This window comes from Diospyros lotus, chromosome 3 (assembly GCF_014633365.1).
Source record: "Diospyros lotus cultivar Yz01 chromosome 3, ASM1463336v1, whole genome shotgun sequence".
Lineage (NCBI taxonomy): Eukaryota > Viridiplantae > Streptophyta > Magnoliopsida > Ericales > Ebenaceae > Diospyros > Diospyros lotus.
Window position 1 is genome coordinate 18,541,995 of NC_068340.1, and position 17,267 is coordinate 18,559,261.

Below are 17,267 nucleotides of genomic sequence, written 5' to 3' on the forward strand. Positions count from 1 at the left end.
AGTGTTCATAGTTCGAAAAGTCCAAACTATTTTATTCAAAGAGTCTTTAAATTTAAGAAAAGTTTTTTAAAACCTAATTCACCCCCCTCTTGGGTGTTTATTATTTCTTAAAGATTTTATAGTGGATTTAATGATCTCTATTGGGGAGTTAAAGTAGTGAATGTAGGTTGGGTCAAGCCAAACCACTCTAAATTATTTGTCTCTCTTACATACCTTGATTTCTATCTTTTCCTTTATAGCTTATTTGCTTTCCCATTTTTCTTGAAAAATCTTTAAAAACTTTTGAAAGTTATTAAACACCCAATTCACATTTTCTTGGGTGTGTGGTGCCATTATATTATACAAACCTAATAGTAAATGTTTGTGCTAGTCCATACTCACTTGATCAAAGTCCTCATTTAAAGAAGGTAAGGATTAGGAATAATTTAATACGTTTTGTATTAAAAAATCTCATCCACATATTCTTAATAATTAAATAATAAGATCTTTAACAAACAAAAAAAAATCTAGAGACTCATTTATGCCAAATTAGAGAGTTATGAATAAAAATAAACTTCTATTTTATTATGTGTAAGAATACATCAAAATGCCCGTTTAGATGTTATTTAAATTTAGTATTAGGGCATATCATTCACAAGCTCTTACTTGCACTAATGCTAATCCACGTAACATTACTGCATTATGTTTTTGTATCTAATACCTATATTTTCAAGATGATGATCAAATTGTGACTGCATCATAACTTTGGTAAGTAAGTTAACTACATTGTATGCTAAAGCTATTTTCTATAACTGCAAGACGCCACGTGTAACAATCTCTCTTATGGTGTGAAACCATTTTTTAATATGTTGGGATTTCTTGTGAGACCTAGGTTCTTTAGCTTGTTCAATGACTCCATTGTTGTTGCAATATAATAGTATTAACAACTCAATGGATGGAACCATTTTTAGTTCTTATATGAACTTATTATTAGTGTTGTGTGCCCTAATGTTAGAATTGGATGATTTCTAACAGACTTGTAATTAATACATTTAATGTATCTTTGTATATATTAATAAAAGGCAATTATCATCATTCATAAACTTTCCAGTTTGCTATATGAATGAGTTCTTGAATTTCCTATTTGAGAATCTTATTCTCAAGATGTTGAGACTGTTGATGTTTTGTCTTTGATATAGTTTTGATGATGAACAACAATTGGTAATATACCCTAAGTCAAAGTTGAAATTGAGAAAATAATGAAGAAAATCAAGAATAATGAGCTACCGAGAAAGTAATCAACAAGGAACTAAATCCAACTTCAAAAACTATAACTTTCTTTTTCTTTAATCTCATTATTATTTAAATGCCAAAGCGTAAGGGATTAGTGGATTTTGGATTAATCCAAGCAGCACAAGAAAGTGGTATGTGATTCGTTGGACTCTCCATTGACTCCCAAACATTCCACGCATAATCGATTGAAAAGAAACTGTTAGCAATATTCATCAAGTGGTTAACAGTTTTTAAATTTTGGAAAACAGTTGGCGGTTGATGAAATGAGTCAACAATTTGGTGTTTGTTGCTGCAAGGCTCTTATTCTATTACATACAAATATGTCAATAACTCTTAATGATAATTAAACCCTCTATTAACTTTTAATGGGATTAAGAGCATAATTTAAGCCATACAATTCTTATTTTGATTACTTTAATTTTGGGTGTGACTTTCTAAGTTCACCACCAAATAGCGATCGAGAAACATCAAACTCATTTGAAGTCAATTGAACTCTTCGATCTATTTTAAAAATCTCTCCATGTTCTCAAAAACATCATAGCGATCTTGAGTAACGTTTAGCAACATATCAAAATCATCTAAATGGAAATGAAGCTAATGCAGAGTGAACTTATTTCGTTGATGATTACTATGTAATTTAATCATTTCATTAATAATGTCCCGACCAAGTGAGAGCCATAGGTTGATTAAACTCACTAATTTAATGCTATGTGATAAAATCTTAGTTGGTGTGATGAAATGACACATTGAAAACTCATTTTCAATCATTTATGTCTTGGCCAAAGACTTCTATCGAAGACTAACAGAAGATAGCATAAGACATTCACCTCATGTTAGAGGTAATGGATCATATTTGATAAACACCTGTGTTAAGTCATATATTAAGTTTTGATGTTGATGAGAAAATGGTTTGGATGACGATATGCAAAGCTATATGTTAAAGACGAAAGTTGATAAAGGTATAATCGAGTAAGGCATAGTATCATTCGAGTATATCATCATATTACTCAAATGCAAATCATTTTTTACTCGAGTATATCAAAATATTAATCAAGCATAAATTCCATGTTACTCGAGTAATATATTAATCTAGACAATTGAGTCTCTCTGTACTTATCATATTAATCAAGTAAAGAATCAATTGTAATCAAGCATATCTCATATACTCTAATTTGTAATAGAGTAAAATATTATTTTACGATAAATATTTTACTAAGTAAGCATAAACTCACTCAAGTAAGCAAGTAAGTTTAATCAAAAACAATTGAGTATACTTATCAGACAATCGAGTAAAACTCTGTTATATTTGAGTAAATCATTTTTGCACAAAAACGTAATCAATTATAAGTTAAATTGTTTTCGAGTAAGTAGGAAAGAATACTCGATTGAATCTATTTTGTAATCGAGTATTAATTCGCAAGAGATATGTTAAGCTTCTGGAGTGGCAAGAATAATCGAGTGTACAAAATTATAATTGTGTTAATATCTTAGCATACTCAATTAAATCCAAATTATAATCGAGTATTAATTCTATATTGAATTAACAAATCTCTGGACTTTCGGTGTAATCAAATGTACAAATTTGTAATCGAATAGATGTTAAAGCTTACTCGATTAAAATAAAAAATGCAAGCGAGTAATAATTCACAAAGAAAATTCAAGTCTTTGGTCTCAAAAATATAATCGAATACAAATTACATGCACTCGAGTGATTGTCAGAATTAATAGAGTAATCTGAAATTTTACTTGAGTAATTAATTGTTGATTTTAAATTTATAGTGATTACAACACATTTAATTCAAGCAGTTTTTGCTTTTGAGCTCATGATTAGTTTATTAATTATTGATAGATCATTTTGAGATGATTTATATATTAAATATCAATTTCTAATCTCTTTGTGAGCTTTTTTAAAGTGAAATTTGATAGTTACAAAGAAACATTTTTTTTTATTTAATGATAAAATAGCAAAGCATTTAAGATGGTAAGTTTATATAATGAGCTCGAGATTGAAGAAGATTCATAGCAGAAAAAAAGAAAACAATCTAAACTCTCAAAAAGAGCTTACCTCAAAGAACTTCAAGGGTGTTTTGTTCATGCACATCTCATAAAAAACATAATACAATCCAACAAACAAATCCGATGACTATGATGCCAATATCAAAATAAATGAAGAAAAAATAATAACATTCATTTATGAGTTTCTCCAATTAAAATAAATTGTATCTTTGAGCAGTTTGAATTACTAGTCACAAGCAAGATCACTATATGAAAAATGTTTTGAATCCACAAACTAAAACACATTAATTTAATCTACATGCATAGAGAATATCTAGAGAAAGTTCTTTTTCAAAGATAGTCATCTTCTTTTCTTATATATATATATATATATATGTTTCTCCTTGTCCAAAGGAATGGTCGGAGGCAAGCCCGCAATGGCAGGTGATGATCTCTAGCAATCAAACTGTCAGGGGGCGACTGGTACTTGCAAGCACTCTGACACTTAAATGAATAAGAGAGTAAAACGGCAGAGTGCCAATAGACTAGAAAGAGAACATATCTTGACTCTAAATAGAGCTGATTTATATAAGAGAATGAGTTGTCTTCATGTATGTATGTGTCTGTAGGATGATAGGATTAGACATCCGACATCGGTGCTTCCTGATGGTGGTATGGTGTAGATGAGACTGCTATTAATGTGGATGGAATTTGCCATAAATGAGGATAAGATCTATCAAGGTAATTAAAATCGGGATTTTAAGTGAGATCGAAAAAGGATTCATAAAATTGGATCGTAAAATCATAAGATTTTAGAGACAATGAAAAATACCTTTTCATTTTTATAAATATATATTTATAATTTTATAAAAAATAAATTAATATCATTTAATAATCTGATTATTCCTTATTATAAATTAATATCATTTAATAATCTGATTATTCGTTGCTTTCTTCGACAAATCAAATTTAGATTTGCGATTCGGATCCAAGCTTAGATTTCTTACATCAATTAATTTTAAAAAATAAACACTTTTTATCACACGTGAAAGTGTCAGTAATAGACGCAAGCTCGAAACCTATTTGACTCTATTATTATTGTGGGCCCTGCCTTTTCGTCTAAGCTGGCTTTTCGTTGCAAAAGCGTACCTGCTGCCTTGACAAGCCACGCACCACTCCATTTGACGGTTCAAGTATCATCCTTATGCAACCAAATCCGATATTGACTAAATAAATTACAAAATTATAATAATCTTAGTACGATGAATCTTATGTACAATAGAATTGAAATTCATCAATTCAGTTTAAAATACTAATTTTAATCAAATAACACTCACCCATAGTGTGTGATGAATCTTATGTATTTCAATTTAATTTTAATGAAATAATACTCAACCATATTATAATAAATTTTATGTTTATCAGTGTTTATAATGAAGTTTTTATTACTATAAAAACTAAACTTTAATTTTTGTTAATATTTAGTTTATATTTTGATTTTTTTCTTAAATTCTATTAATCAAAACAAACATGTACATATTAATATAAATATCAAAATCACTTAATTGTGGAATTTATGTTAATTTTAGCATTAAATGATTTTTAAACCTACATTAATGTATATCACTTCAGTTTTGTTAATAAAATTTGATAAAAAAAAAATTAAAAATGTAATTAAATTATAAAAAGTAAACTTTAATAAATATGATAATGAAAATTAAAATGCTTTAATATAAAATTAGAGACTAATAATATTATTTAGGGATATAAATATTCATTGAAAGGTGTTTTTAAAACCAAAACTCCAATGACAGTTTAACTACTTCTCAAACTATAATCGAATCACCCTACTTCTCAAACTATAATCGAATCATCGTGTATTTAAAATCAACCAAATCATAGTTTATTGGTTTAGACAGTTGGAAAAATATAAAAAATATAGTTAGTGAAGTTCGACAATTAGGACACGCCCATTAAAACAATTTCATGAGATATCGAAAATCATAAAACATATAACATTCAAAATTAAAAGACACACTCGTTAAAGTTAGTGGTCGTAGATTTTTTGAGTTCTAATTAAATGATATAGACTTTTACATGTCTATTTATCGAATTATAAAACTAAAATTGACCATCATAATTAATTAAGAAATTGCGATTTATTAATGTAAATTAATTTAATTTCAATTATAATTGTTTTCTGCACACTCCTAATTCCATTATTAGTTTTCGGTCTGCACCGCAATGTGTCCAGTCTAAGCGTGACAAGTATGATTTAAGGCAAAAGCCCACCTAATGGAACGGCCGGATGTTAATGTATCACTCTCATCATTCTGCTCAAATTAAAATTTGCAACGCCGCGCGACACTCGCTTTTATCTTATTGTTAAAATCATTTATAATGAAGAATCATCATTGGCCGCTTTGATTACACTTTTCTTTCTAAACAATTTCTATAAACTATTTATTCATTCAAAAACAATTATTTACGCGATTTCATTTTGTTGTTTGTATTGAACAACTCTTATATTATTGAACGTAGATAAAATGAGAGGCGGGGGGACATACGCCCCACTAGTATGTTGTCCGATACGTGTAACATAACAAGACTCATTATTTATAAATAAAAAGTGTTACATAATTATGAGATTTGTTATTTGATATTAAATAAATTATTCATTTTAAAATTATAACTTCATTAAGCTTAGAAGTTAACTTATTATATGGTTCCCCAAGATTTTTTAAAAATTCTTTTTAGGTGACGTTTATTAAAATGAGTAAGATAAAATTATATCAAGATAAATTTGAAATATTTTTTTAATTGAAACGTAAAATGATCAAGATAAGATTGAATAGTATTCTAATATTTTTATCAAACTATTTGTTAAACTTTTTGAAATGCATTAGAAAATATATGCGTCATTTTTTTCTTATCAATAAGGATTAAGACAAATTTATTTGGAAAAACTCAATTAAGAAGTCACGTGATTTCTTTTTCAATAGTCACTATATAATTTAACAAATATAATGAAAAACACTTTTGTTTAGAATATTTTTCATATCTCACTTTTTTTGTTTATATTTTGATTAACAAATACTAGCTTAATGTACACTGAAATTAAAATATTTAAGAACTTTATTATTATGTACTACTTAAATTTTTAAATACCTCTAAAACACCCCCAAACAAAAAAAATTAGAAATATCATTAGTATTAGCACTCTAAGTAAAGTCAAAATTTTATAAATTTAAATGTCTGTATACCTAACCATATAAAAAGACCACCCGAAGATAAGTATCTTAATGTTGAAAATTTGAGTTTCTAATGTTCTATTTTGCGTCTGACTCTAAAAATCTAAACATGTTACTCATGAGATTTTGACTATCGAGACATTTCTCATGACCTCTTAAATCATGGTTTAATTGAATTTGTTCATCTTTTATTGGCTCAAAAAATTGATATAAGTAAAATTATATCACTTAAAATTTTATGAAAGAACAAATCAAAGATCGTAAAAGATGAGAAATAAAACTCACTACTATTAACATGATACTATTGCCAAATCTTAAAAATGCCTTTCTTGGTATTCATTAATGTCTAGAATATATACATTTAAAGAACGTGAGAAGAAAATGATTAATCATTTAACTTTCAGAAGAAATTGAAAAATTTCTTAAGAATCCTACAAAATCCAATCTTTACTTCTTCTTTACTTTTTTTTTTGACAAATGATTAGAACTTTATCTAAGGTTAAAACTTGCTAAAAGTTCACTAACAATTAGAAATTGTTGAAGAAATAACAAGATATTTTGTTTATTTTCGGCAATCAAAAAATAACGAAATGATGAATGTATTTAAGATGATTAGGTATGTACAAAATACTTTCTCAATTCATAAGAGATGGATAGTATTAATGGATGTGATATGATTTTTAAGGATGAATCAAATATTGACAATTCTAATAAGATTTTATTCTTGAACAAAAATTTACTTTTTTTTATTTATTTGACTTATTCTATGGTCGAAATAAGAGAAGATAAGTTAAAGAACGAATACTGCAAGCCATTAACAAAGACAAAAATTAAATTAAAAAAATAATGATAAACAAAAGATTAACGAGTTTTTGCTCAACAACTTATGTTCATGATTTTAAAAGGAATAATTCACTACTTAAACAAAATAACTTTAACAACTTTAGGTAACTAATCATATTGTACACCAGAACTGTAATTATTAAATTGTGAAGCATGCAAAACACACCATGAGAATAGTTTAAATATATCTCCCCACAAATTATTGAAAATAGTCTATAAAACGCTGTATCAAGATTATTTATTTATAATAATAATAATAATAATAATTTTAAAATCTATCATAATTCCTTAATTAAAATTATCATCCAAAAAAACTGATTGAATAGATTTTTTGCACCTCACAACTCAATTTTAAACTAGGTAGAATTTGTTAAAATAAATAAAATAAAATTATATCAAAATAAAATTAGAATATTTTTCGAACCAATGTATGGTATAGTCAAGATAAGATTGAGAAATATTCTAAACTTTTTATCAGACTATTTGTTAATTTTTTTAAAATGTATTGGGAGACATATGTATTTTTTTTTTTATTTATAAAGTTAAAGATAAATTTATCTAGAGAGAAAAAGATAAATTTATCTAAATAATTTAAAATAAAAAATTATATAATTTATTTTTAAAATATTATTAAATACATTTTAAAATTATAATAAAAATTTTATCTGGAATGTTTTTGGAGCAACTTCAAGAAATGGCAGATGCAACAACTTTGGTCGATACAAAGCTCATTACTAGGTATCTGAACAACACGCGCGGAGAGCAGCGTGGAACAGACAGCGATCGAGAGCCGAAGGCACGGCTGCTGGAGCTGCTCCGGCAATAAAGTAAAGCGACCCACCACAACCGCTCCCCCCCCCCCCCCCCCCCGCCCCCCCAGTCCCAGCTCTGCTGCTGTGGCATGCCGCGTGAAATCTTGTCAATTCCTTTTAGACTCTCGCTTGAAGATCTCCATTTTTGTTTTCATGCTCTTGCTCTTTATCTCTCTCGGCGAAGAAACTTCGAAACTTTCTTCTCTGTCCGTGTCGGCTTCTCAGATCTCCGCTGCGATTCACTTTGATGGATCTGTGAAGCCGTCCGCATTGTTGTTTTCGGTTCCGGTGCTGGTTTTTACACAGCCACACGCTTCTTTGCTCGTCCGCACGCACTCGAAGCCATGCAGTCTCTTGGTTCGGGAAGGTAGGTGGCAGTGAACAGTGAACTCGGCCCCTAATTCGTATCCAAGGACAGCTTCTTCGGAACCCTAGAAGCCTTCTCGAGCTTGCCGGTGTTGGATTCCGGTGATAATGTGTTTGAAGTCTGCTCCGAACAGAAGATGCCAACCTTTATACTTCTCCATTTTGTTCTCATTATTTTGCCGGCTCTGGTTTCCCCTTGCTTAGGTAAATTGATCCTCTCTCTCCTCCTTTGCCTTTTTTGGGAGGATACTTTTACGCGTTGCTTGGCTGCCGGAAAAATTTGGGAACAGAAAAATGTAAATTCTACATGAATCATATCGAGGAAATTAAAATGGTTCAATCGTTTAATAAATAAGAAAAAGATCACCGTTTCTTGCCATCGGTACTTGAGGAAGGGGATTGGCTTTTTCCAGGGTCAGTGGAAGTTTTTCCTAGTTTAATGCCAACATTTTCTTATCAACCACATGAAGGCTCGGATATAGCGTGTTCATACTGGTTGCCATTTGTTTATTCGGACCCTTTAGCGATTAGCATATGCAGTTAAATGAAGAAACTCTCCGGCTAGCATGAAAACGGGGGGCCAATCTTGTAGTATTTGGGTTCTAGGTGGATTTGGTCCTATATTTCGTGTAATTAGGTTTAGATGATATATCAAGCCTCTCATTGAATTTGAAATGCCAAAGTTTTGTACCTAGGGAGGGAACTATATCAATTTGGTAGAATTTCTAGCCGTGAAGTTATGTTTCATCTCTGATACCTTCCATTGGTATCGGTATTTCTAATTTTATAATTATTATCACAATTAGTGTTAAACTCAAATTCAGTCAGTCATTTGTTTTACTTTTTATTTATTAAAAAGCTATCCAGTATTGACTGCATGCGTGCACTGTATTTGTCACGGCTACATAATGGCGGAGGCTTGAGCTTATAATGGTGTAGCCATAGAGTCTGTAATTACATCTGCTATGCCTTTGCTTGGACATTGGTGTTTCGGATTTATCAGTTAGTACTTTTGGAATTGACCTCATTCATGAGTCTTATTTTATTGTGTTAACTTGTTGCATTAATCTTGCACGTGCAGTTAATTTTTTTGGCTGCTGATTTACTGTTAAAGCTATCATTTGTAAGCAATAATCGTACACTTGCAGTTAATTTCTTGCTACTGCATCGACAAACAGTAATCTGTTAGCTGCATAGATCATCGATATCTTCTCTCCTCAACTATGCAGTGGACTATAACCAATTGGATTCAGCAATATAATTTGTTTCTATAAGGAAAGTTAGACACTGACCAGGTTTACTATAGAATGGCAAAAGTGTTGAACTTTAATAGCTTTTCCTAATTTTCTGATTATAAGTTCAATATTTTGAGTTGTGAATTCTTTTAAACAATCCAATTCATTTTTTTTCCCTTTTCCTTGTTCCTTTTTCTTTCTCTTTTTTTTTTTTTTTTTGGGGGGGGGGGGGGGGGGGGGGGGGGGGGGACCTGAGTTTAATGAGTTTCACTCTTTTGGTTTCTTTTAGCTCCTTGATTGATGTCTCCTTTACATCCTAGCGCTAGTCCATATATGCAGGCTGTCCTGATTGTCTTTCTGCATCAATATATGTTTATAGATTTCAATGGATAATGAGGTGTTATACTCTGGTTGCAGGGAGGTCAATGCCAACGAGTTCATCATTTGCTGCATCAGCACTAACCCATATTCTCAGGCTCAAGCCTTCTATGGCGTCCTCAATTGTACCTGCTCCTTCTCCAATGTATCAAGGTTCTTGCTAACTCAGAATTTGGATTATTTACAATTTCCTGAAATCCATGGTTCTCTATACTTCGCCCCATTGGCATAGCATTATCCTGATTTTGGAACTCTTCTCTAATAGGTCCTGTTCCTGGTCCTCAAATAAGAACTTTGCCCAGATATCATCATCATCATCATCATCATCGTCGTCATGTTCATGTTGTTAGACCCATTTCAGTGTCCCCAGCTCCTGCTTCAGTACCAGGTAAATCTTTATGTGCTAGTACAGAACTATTTAGTTATAAAAATTTTCTCTCTCTCTCTCTCTCTCTCACACACACACACACACACACACACACACACACACACAGTGGTATCTTTGTAGAACGAGAGTGTAGAACCACTGACTGAAAAGATAAGTATACTAGGACAATCAAACAGTTGAGGTGCTGTTTTGGAGGGCACACAAATTGGTCTAATGCAACATACAACACCATATCAAACCTTAACCCTTCTATGTGAGGTTGGCTACATGAATTTGTTAATACCAAACAAAATCTCTTTCTTGGTCTAGTTTTGGTGACAGTGGATAATGGGCCTAGTCACTGACTTTTTGCATGGATGGAGTCAGAGTTTTCCTTATTGGTTTTGCAGATGCTCTTGCTTATCACCTCCTTTCTGTGATGTGGGGGTTGTGGCACTGAAAGGAATTGTAGAGTTTTTGGGAGTGAATGGTATTCTATTAATTGATTAAAGGGAAATATTTCAGTTTTAATTTTTAGGTGGTTGACATTTGAGTCTCCATGTAGCCTCTCACCTTCTGTTAATTTTTTTGATGAGCTATCTTTTGATATAGATGTTTATTTTGTTTTTCATTATACATGGTTTTTCCCACTTATTATACTATTATTAGTTATTAAAGGAAATGGCTGTCATTTCAATGGTAGATTTAATGTTATTCTGTAATATACACTTACCTATTCAAACTTAAGCCTACAGTTTCTGTATTCTATCCCTCTTATTTATTTATTTTTGCAATATGTTTTCACTTTATGGCTTTGAATACAATGGTTTTCAGGTTGTGGTCAAACATGTGTGGAGCCTCTTACTTCATCTCCCTTTGGTTCACCATGTGGCTGTGTGTTTCCCATGAAAGTCAGACTTCTCTTCGATGTGTCACTTTATGCTATCTTTCCTGTCATTAGAGAACTCGCAATTGAGGTTGCAGCAGGAACATATTTAAGACAAAGTCAAGTAATTATCATTGGAGCCAGTGCTGATAGTCAAGATCAGGGAAGAACAGTAGTGGATGTTAATTTGGTTCCTTTGGGAGAGAAGTTTGATAATACCACTGCTATGTTGACTTCTGAGAGATTTTGGCAGAAGAAGGTGCCTTTAAACAAGAACCTTTTTGGAAATTATGACGTGATGTACATTAACTATCCAGGTAGCAACCACAGATGTTTCAGTAATTGTCTTTGCATACCATATACAATTATCCTCTTTTGGAGTCTGAAAATGTTATTAACAGGGCTTCCTTCATCACCACCATTTGAGGGTTACCAGGGTAGTGGTCCAAGTGGAAGTGCTGGTAATCAGCAATTCCCTGTTACTGCAAGTTTTGTCAATAAGAGCCAGAAGATGAACTCTAAAACTATTTTCGTCATTACTTTGTCTACGTTAGTACTCTTGGTGGTTTGCTGTGGAGCTGTTTCAATCCTTTTAAGATGGGGGAATGTTGAAAGGCCATCAAGTACTGTTGGTCCTGTCTTTATGCCATCTGCTAATAAGAGGCCTGGTAAGTCTGAGGATTTTATACTCATTACAATCATGGCCCAGACAGATCAATGTAGTTGTATCATTGGCAATGATGTGGTGTGGAACTTTGCCCATGGAGTGATACAATTTAGGCCATTTCCTTATATCTTCAAGCTTTGCTTTGTTGCAGCATTCTGCTTGTCGTCCTTTGTATTCATTGAAATAATGCTTTAATTTTTTTTCGGTTTTCGGCTAGGAGACTTATCTAGAATCCCCCAAAAGTAGTTCTATGTGCAAAGGATTCACTCCCATACTATTTTGTTCTTTTGCTTCCCCCTGTTAGAAATGCTTTACTCCATGTTGGTTATTGCTTAACCTAAACGGTATCTTGCCAAGTGCCATCAGAATGAATCACACTCAAGGATGATGTGGAACAGAAAAGAGAATTGCTGAAATTAGAAGAAGATCAGGGAGAGGGGACAGAAAAAAATTTGGGGCAGGGGAAGAAGTAGAAGTAGAAGTAGAGAAGATCAGGCATGTCAGTTTTTCTTAATAATGAAACTTGCTACTATAATGGGAAAACTTGTCATTTTGGAAGCCTTATTTTTTACTTGAAAGACACTACCATGAATAGAGATGGCTGGAGGTCTAGAATTCATGTAGCCCACCCCACCTAGTGGGATTAAGGCTTGTGATTGTTGTTTTTGTTGTTGTTGCTAGTCTAAAATGCGTATCTTTTTAAGTGCACAAACTTAAGCTTTAAAACAACTTTATTTTGTATTTTATTTTTTGCAGAAAAGTAGGTAAAAGAGACTGGTGCCAAACAGATCCTTAGTTATCGGTAATTTGCTGAGATCAATAAGTAATGCATGGGCTCTATGAAAATTTGATTTCTTGTGTTTTATTTCCTTGAAAATTTGGTTTCTTGTGTTTGAGGAAATTAATTTGATGCTGTGTTGCACCTTGTATATACCTATGACCCCATATCTCAGGGACTAGATCATTAACTTGGCTTTGGGCAAGTGAAGTGTTAACTCACTTTGTCTGTAATCTTATATAAGTGAAGTCAATTGGGACTTCCCTTTTAATTCTTGTTCAACTTTTTCAGTTCAATTCAGACCTGTTCACAGAATCTTGTTTATACTTGGCCGTCCTTAATTTTAGTTCTGCTTGAACCTTAACACCCTTTTTACTTGCTCATTATGTTGATCAATATCTACTCTCATCACATACTGTATTAATTATATGGACCTGGTAAGGTTGAAAACTGTTTGCATGGAATTTTTCCGTGGTTTTATCTGGTTTGTTAGATATAAAAGTTTGGATAGGATAGATACCTTTATTTTTTATTTTTTGATACAGTTCAACTGTCAAAAGTTGCAGGGTCTTGCATAAATAATTGATCTTTTGTGTACCATGCAGGACTTGGATCTACCTTAGCTAGTAGCTTGACAAGCTCAACATCAATCTCCCTTTGTCCTACCATGCCTGCTTCCCTTCTTTCTGTTAAAACATTTGCACTTGCAGAGCTTGAGAAAGCCACAGAAAGGTTTAGCTCAAAAAGAGTTCTAGGTCAAGGGGGATTTGGACGCGTTTATCATGGGATCCTAGAAGATGGAGCTGAAGTTGCAGTTAAATTGCTTACGAGGAATAATCAGAATGGGGATCATGAATTTATAGCAGAAATTGGGATGCTAAGCCGATTGCACCACCGTAACCTTGTGAAACTGATTGGTATATGTGTTGAAAATCGCACACGGTGCTTGGTTTATGAACTTGTTCCCAATGGCAGTGTGGAGTCCCATTTGCATGGTATGGTTCTTAGTTTCCTTCTGATTCCCCCTAACCCCTGCTTGTTTTCATTTTGTCGTAATGTAGGTGGGTTGGGCACCTCTTTTTTTCATGACTCTATGCTTATTGAACACCACACCAAATTTGCTTTCTCTATTATTGGAACAAAAAGAGTGCTTCTATTTTTGACTGCACTAATCATCATCAGCACAAACCTTAATCCCACAGGTGGGGATCAGCTATGCAGATTCTAGGTCTCTAATAATCTTTATTCATTATTGTATCTTCTATAAGGTCATTATATTCCATGCTGTACTTAAGAGATCCCTCCAATTTTTCTTTGGACTTCATCTATTTCTTTTCCTACAAACTTCTTTTATTTCATCCACTTTCTTCACAAATGCTTTTATTGATTTTTTCCTCCTTCCCTCACATATCCAAACCATCTTAATCATGTATTGTGCATCTTATCTTCACGAGGCATCATTCCAATGGTATTACGGATAATTTCGTTTTTAATTTTTTCTTTTCTTGTATGCTCTAACATTAGTTATGCTCATATTTTAGACATATTGGTAGTTACCTAATTAACATTTCATATTATATAACAAAGTTATTCTTATAGCTCCATCTTGATGAGACTTGAAGATAAATTCAATTTTTTTGACCTGCTGTAATCGAACCTTCTGTCTTTAGTAGATAATATCATTTACAAATAACATAACCCAAGACACCTCTTCTTAGATGTTTTGCAAGTTCATCCATCACTAGAGCTGGTTGGAGGGAGAAGAAAACATTGGTTGTCGCTATTGAATTGTAAGCTTAAAAGGAAAAATTTGTATGTCATTTTATGTTTCAGGTGCTGACAGGAGAAAGGGGTCTCTTGACTGGGATGCACGATTGAAGATTGCATTAGGTGCAGCAAGGGGATTGGCGTATCTTCATGAAGATTCTAATCCTCGTGTAATTCACAGAGATTTTAAGGCCAGTAATGTCTTATTAGAAGATGATTTCACCCCCAAGGTTTCAGACTTTGGGTTGGCAAGGGAAGCAACGGAAGGGAGTCTTCACATTTCAACTCGGGTCATGGGAACTTTTGGGTATGGCCTATTCTTTGTAACCCTGGTCGTGTCAAATTGTACAAAATTCTTGAAGTCTTGAACTTAATTAGTCATGTAGCGTATTATTTACAACCAAAATGCATGCCACGTAGCATATAAAATAAATCATAGGACATTTACTTCATTTTGTTCTACAACCATTATGAACCTTGGGCCAGCTCCTAGATCTTCCAAAAACCTCATGTGTGCACGCATTTTTTTATGATAAACGACGAGGTATGTTTTCCTTCTAACCTATGCAAGCAACTATAAAAAAACATGTTTATTCTGTAAAAAAATAAGTGCCCACGCAAAATTAAAGATTGCATTTCCCTGTTTAAACTTCTGAAGTTCAACATTGAGCTTTATCTTGAATTATGTCTGCCCAACTTGATATGTTTCTTTCCGCTCAGGATTTCATGATTTTAAGCCTACCTCTTGCTATTTATTGGCAAATTTAATTAAACCCATGACTTCAGTACTTAACACGTCCTTTGGTTATTTGGTTTTGCAGGTATGTTGCCCCTGAATATGCAATGACGGGACATCTACTTGTCAAAAGTGACGTTTACAGTTATGGAGTCGTGCTTCTGGAGCTTCTCTCTGGGAGGAAACCTGTGAACATGTCTCAACCTCCTGGACAAGAGAACCTTGTGACTTGGGCTCGACCGCTATTAAATAGCAGGGAAGGATTGGAGCGGTTGGTGGATCCTTGCTTGGCTGGGAACTACGACTTTGACGACATGGCAAAGGTGGCAGCCATCGCTTCCATGTGCGTTCACCCAGAGGTGGCTCAAAGGCCCTTCATGGGGGAAGTTGTGCAGGCATTGAAACTTATATACAATGACACGGAGGACACTTGTGAATACTTCAGTCAGAAAGAGTCTTCTGCTCCAGAGTCCGAATTTAAAGGCGATCTCGACCCTTCTGATAGCAGTTGGTGGAATGCCACACCGCGTCTCACTTACGGCCATGCTTCTTCTTTCATCACCATGGAGTATTGTTCTGACCCACTTGAAGAGATGGAAAACAGACCGTTTTCGGCTTCAAGCTTGAACAGGGGGGGCGTCTTCTTACCTATAAGGCATGGAAATAGGTCAGGCCCTCTAAGGACAGTTCGGAGCAAGCCAGCATTCTACAGACCCAAGGGGAGTGTGAGTGAACATGGCGGCCTTCCCTCCAGACGAGCTTGGAATGGTGCCAGCGGCCTCGAAGGTTCCTTCTAGGACTGTTCCCCAAGTGTACAGATCCAAGACCACGATAATTGAAGATGTGGTCTCCCGGTGTAGCCTAGGTGCTTGAATTGCGGCGCAGACTTTTTTTTTTTTTCTTTTGATTTTGACAATTACAATTCATTGCGATACAAACAGAGAGATGTAAGTTGGACACTCCATCTCCATGCTCATGTACATCACATGTCCTCGAACACCACTTCCCTATGATTTAATGCTTGGTTGTTATCGTCTTTCACTACACTATTTGTTCGCTTCCAAAGAAATGTCTTCCAAGTTATTTTCCACACAATTCTTAAGACACATATTTCTTCTATTACGCCCATATTTGGTACATATTTTTATCTGACCCTTATCATTAATAATGTAGAAAATAATGAAAATTATTTTATTTAAATTATATGCGTGTGTGATGGGGGAATATTTTGATTACGGTGAAATTATAAAAATACCCTTCCTTTGAGTTATAAAAAGGCAATACATGTCCTAAGATATTTAGATTCGCCTACCGGTTTAATTCAACTACTTGACCCATTCAACCAGATTTGCCTCAATCCAGAGTGCTGTCTTGTCTTGTCTATACTAGCTCATGGGTACCATATGATCTTTCACTTGCACAATCTTGATTCTTTTCTCACAGTACGCTATATAAAGGCACGAATTTGAAGAACTAAGTAGGTCATTTATTGCCCATTATTGCATACTAATTTTCTAGCTCTATCTTTGATATTGTTATGGGTGCTTTTTGAATAGAGTTAAGTGGGCTGGACTTGACCCAGCAAGTCGACCCAATCTCTCGAATCCCAACGGGCCCAAGACTGAGATCGTCAAAGCAAGATCGCATGTCGCAAAAATCAGAGCTCAAATCGCGGAACCAAATGAGCTCATAGCGATACTTTCAGTTCGTTGGTCGAACCGTTTAGCTCGCATAACAAAAAGACCACGGAATAATCGAATGTGATATCCACCTGCCTTATTTGAGGAAAATCAAATCCCTAAAATCACGACGGTCGTTCCTGATAATTCGAAGGCAATAAGGAAATGCCATCCACGGAGTAGAATCGTTCTACATTTAGAATTCATTCAAATTGTAAATACTTCACTCTATAAA

General features: G+C 33.4%; 1 protein-coding gene across 1 annotated transcript; it reads left to right on the forward strand.

Annotated features, from left to right (window-relative positions):
• Window positions 1–8,232: 8,232 nt before the first annotated feature.
• On the forward strand, window positions 8,233–16,443 carry LOC127798382 (receptor-like serine/threonine-protein kinase ALE2). The gene is made up of 8 exons (XM_052331916.1): window positions 8,233–8,743; window positions 10,192–10,305; window positions 10,418–10,540; window positions 11,354–11,722; window positions 11,807–12,073; window positions 13,456–13,845; window positions 14,684–14,924; window positions 15,439–16,443. Exons 1-8 carry the CDS (start codon window positions 8,677–8,679, stop codon window positions 16,148–16,150), a joined length of 2,283 nt encoding a protein of 760 aa, XP_052187876.1. The 5' UTR covers window positions 8,233–8,676; the 3' UTR covers window positions 16,151–16,443.
• Window positions 16,444–17,267: the final 824 nt, after the last annotated feature.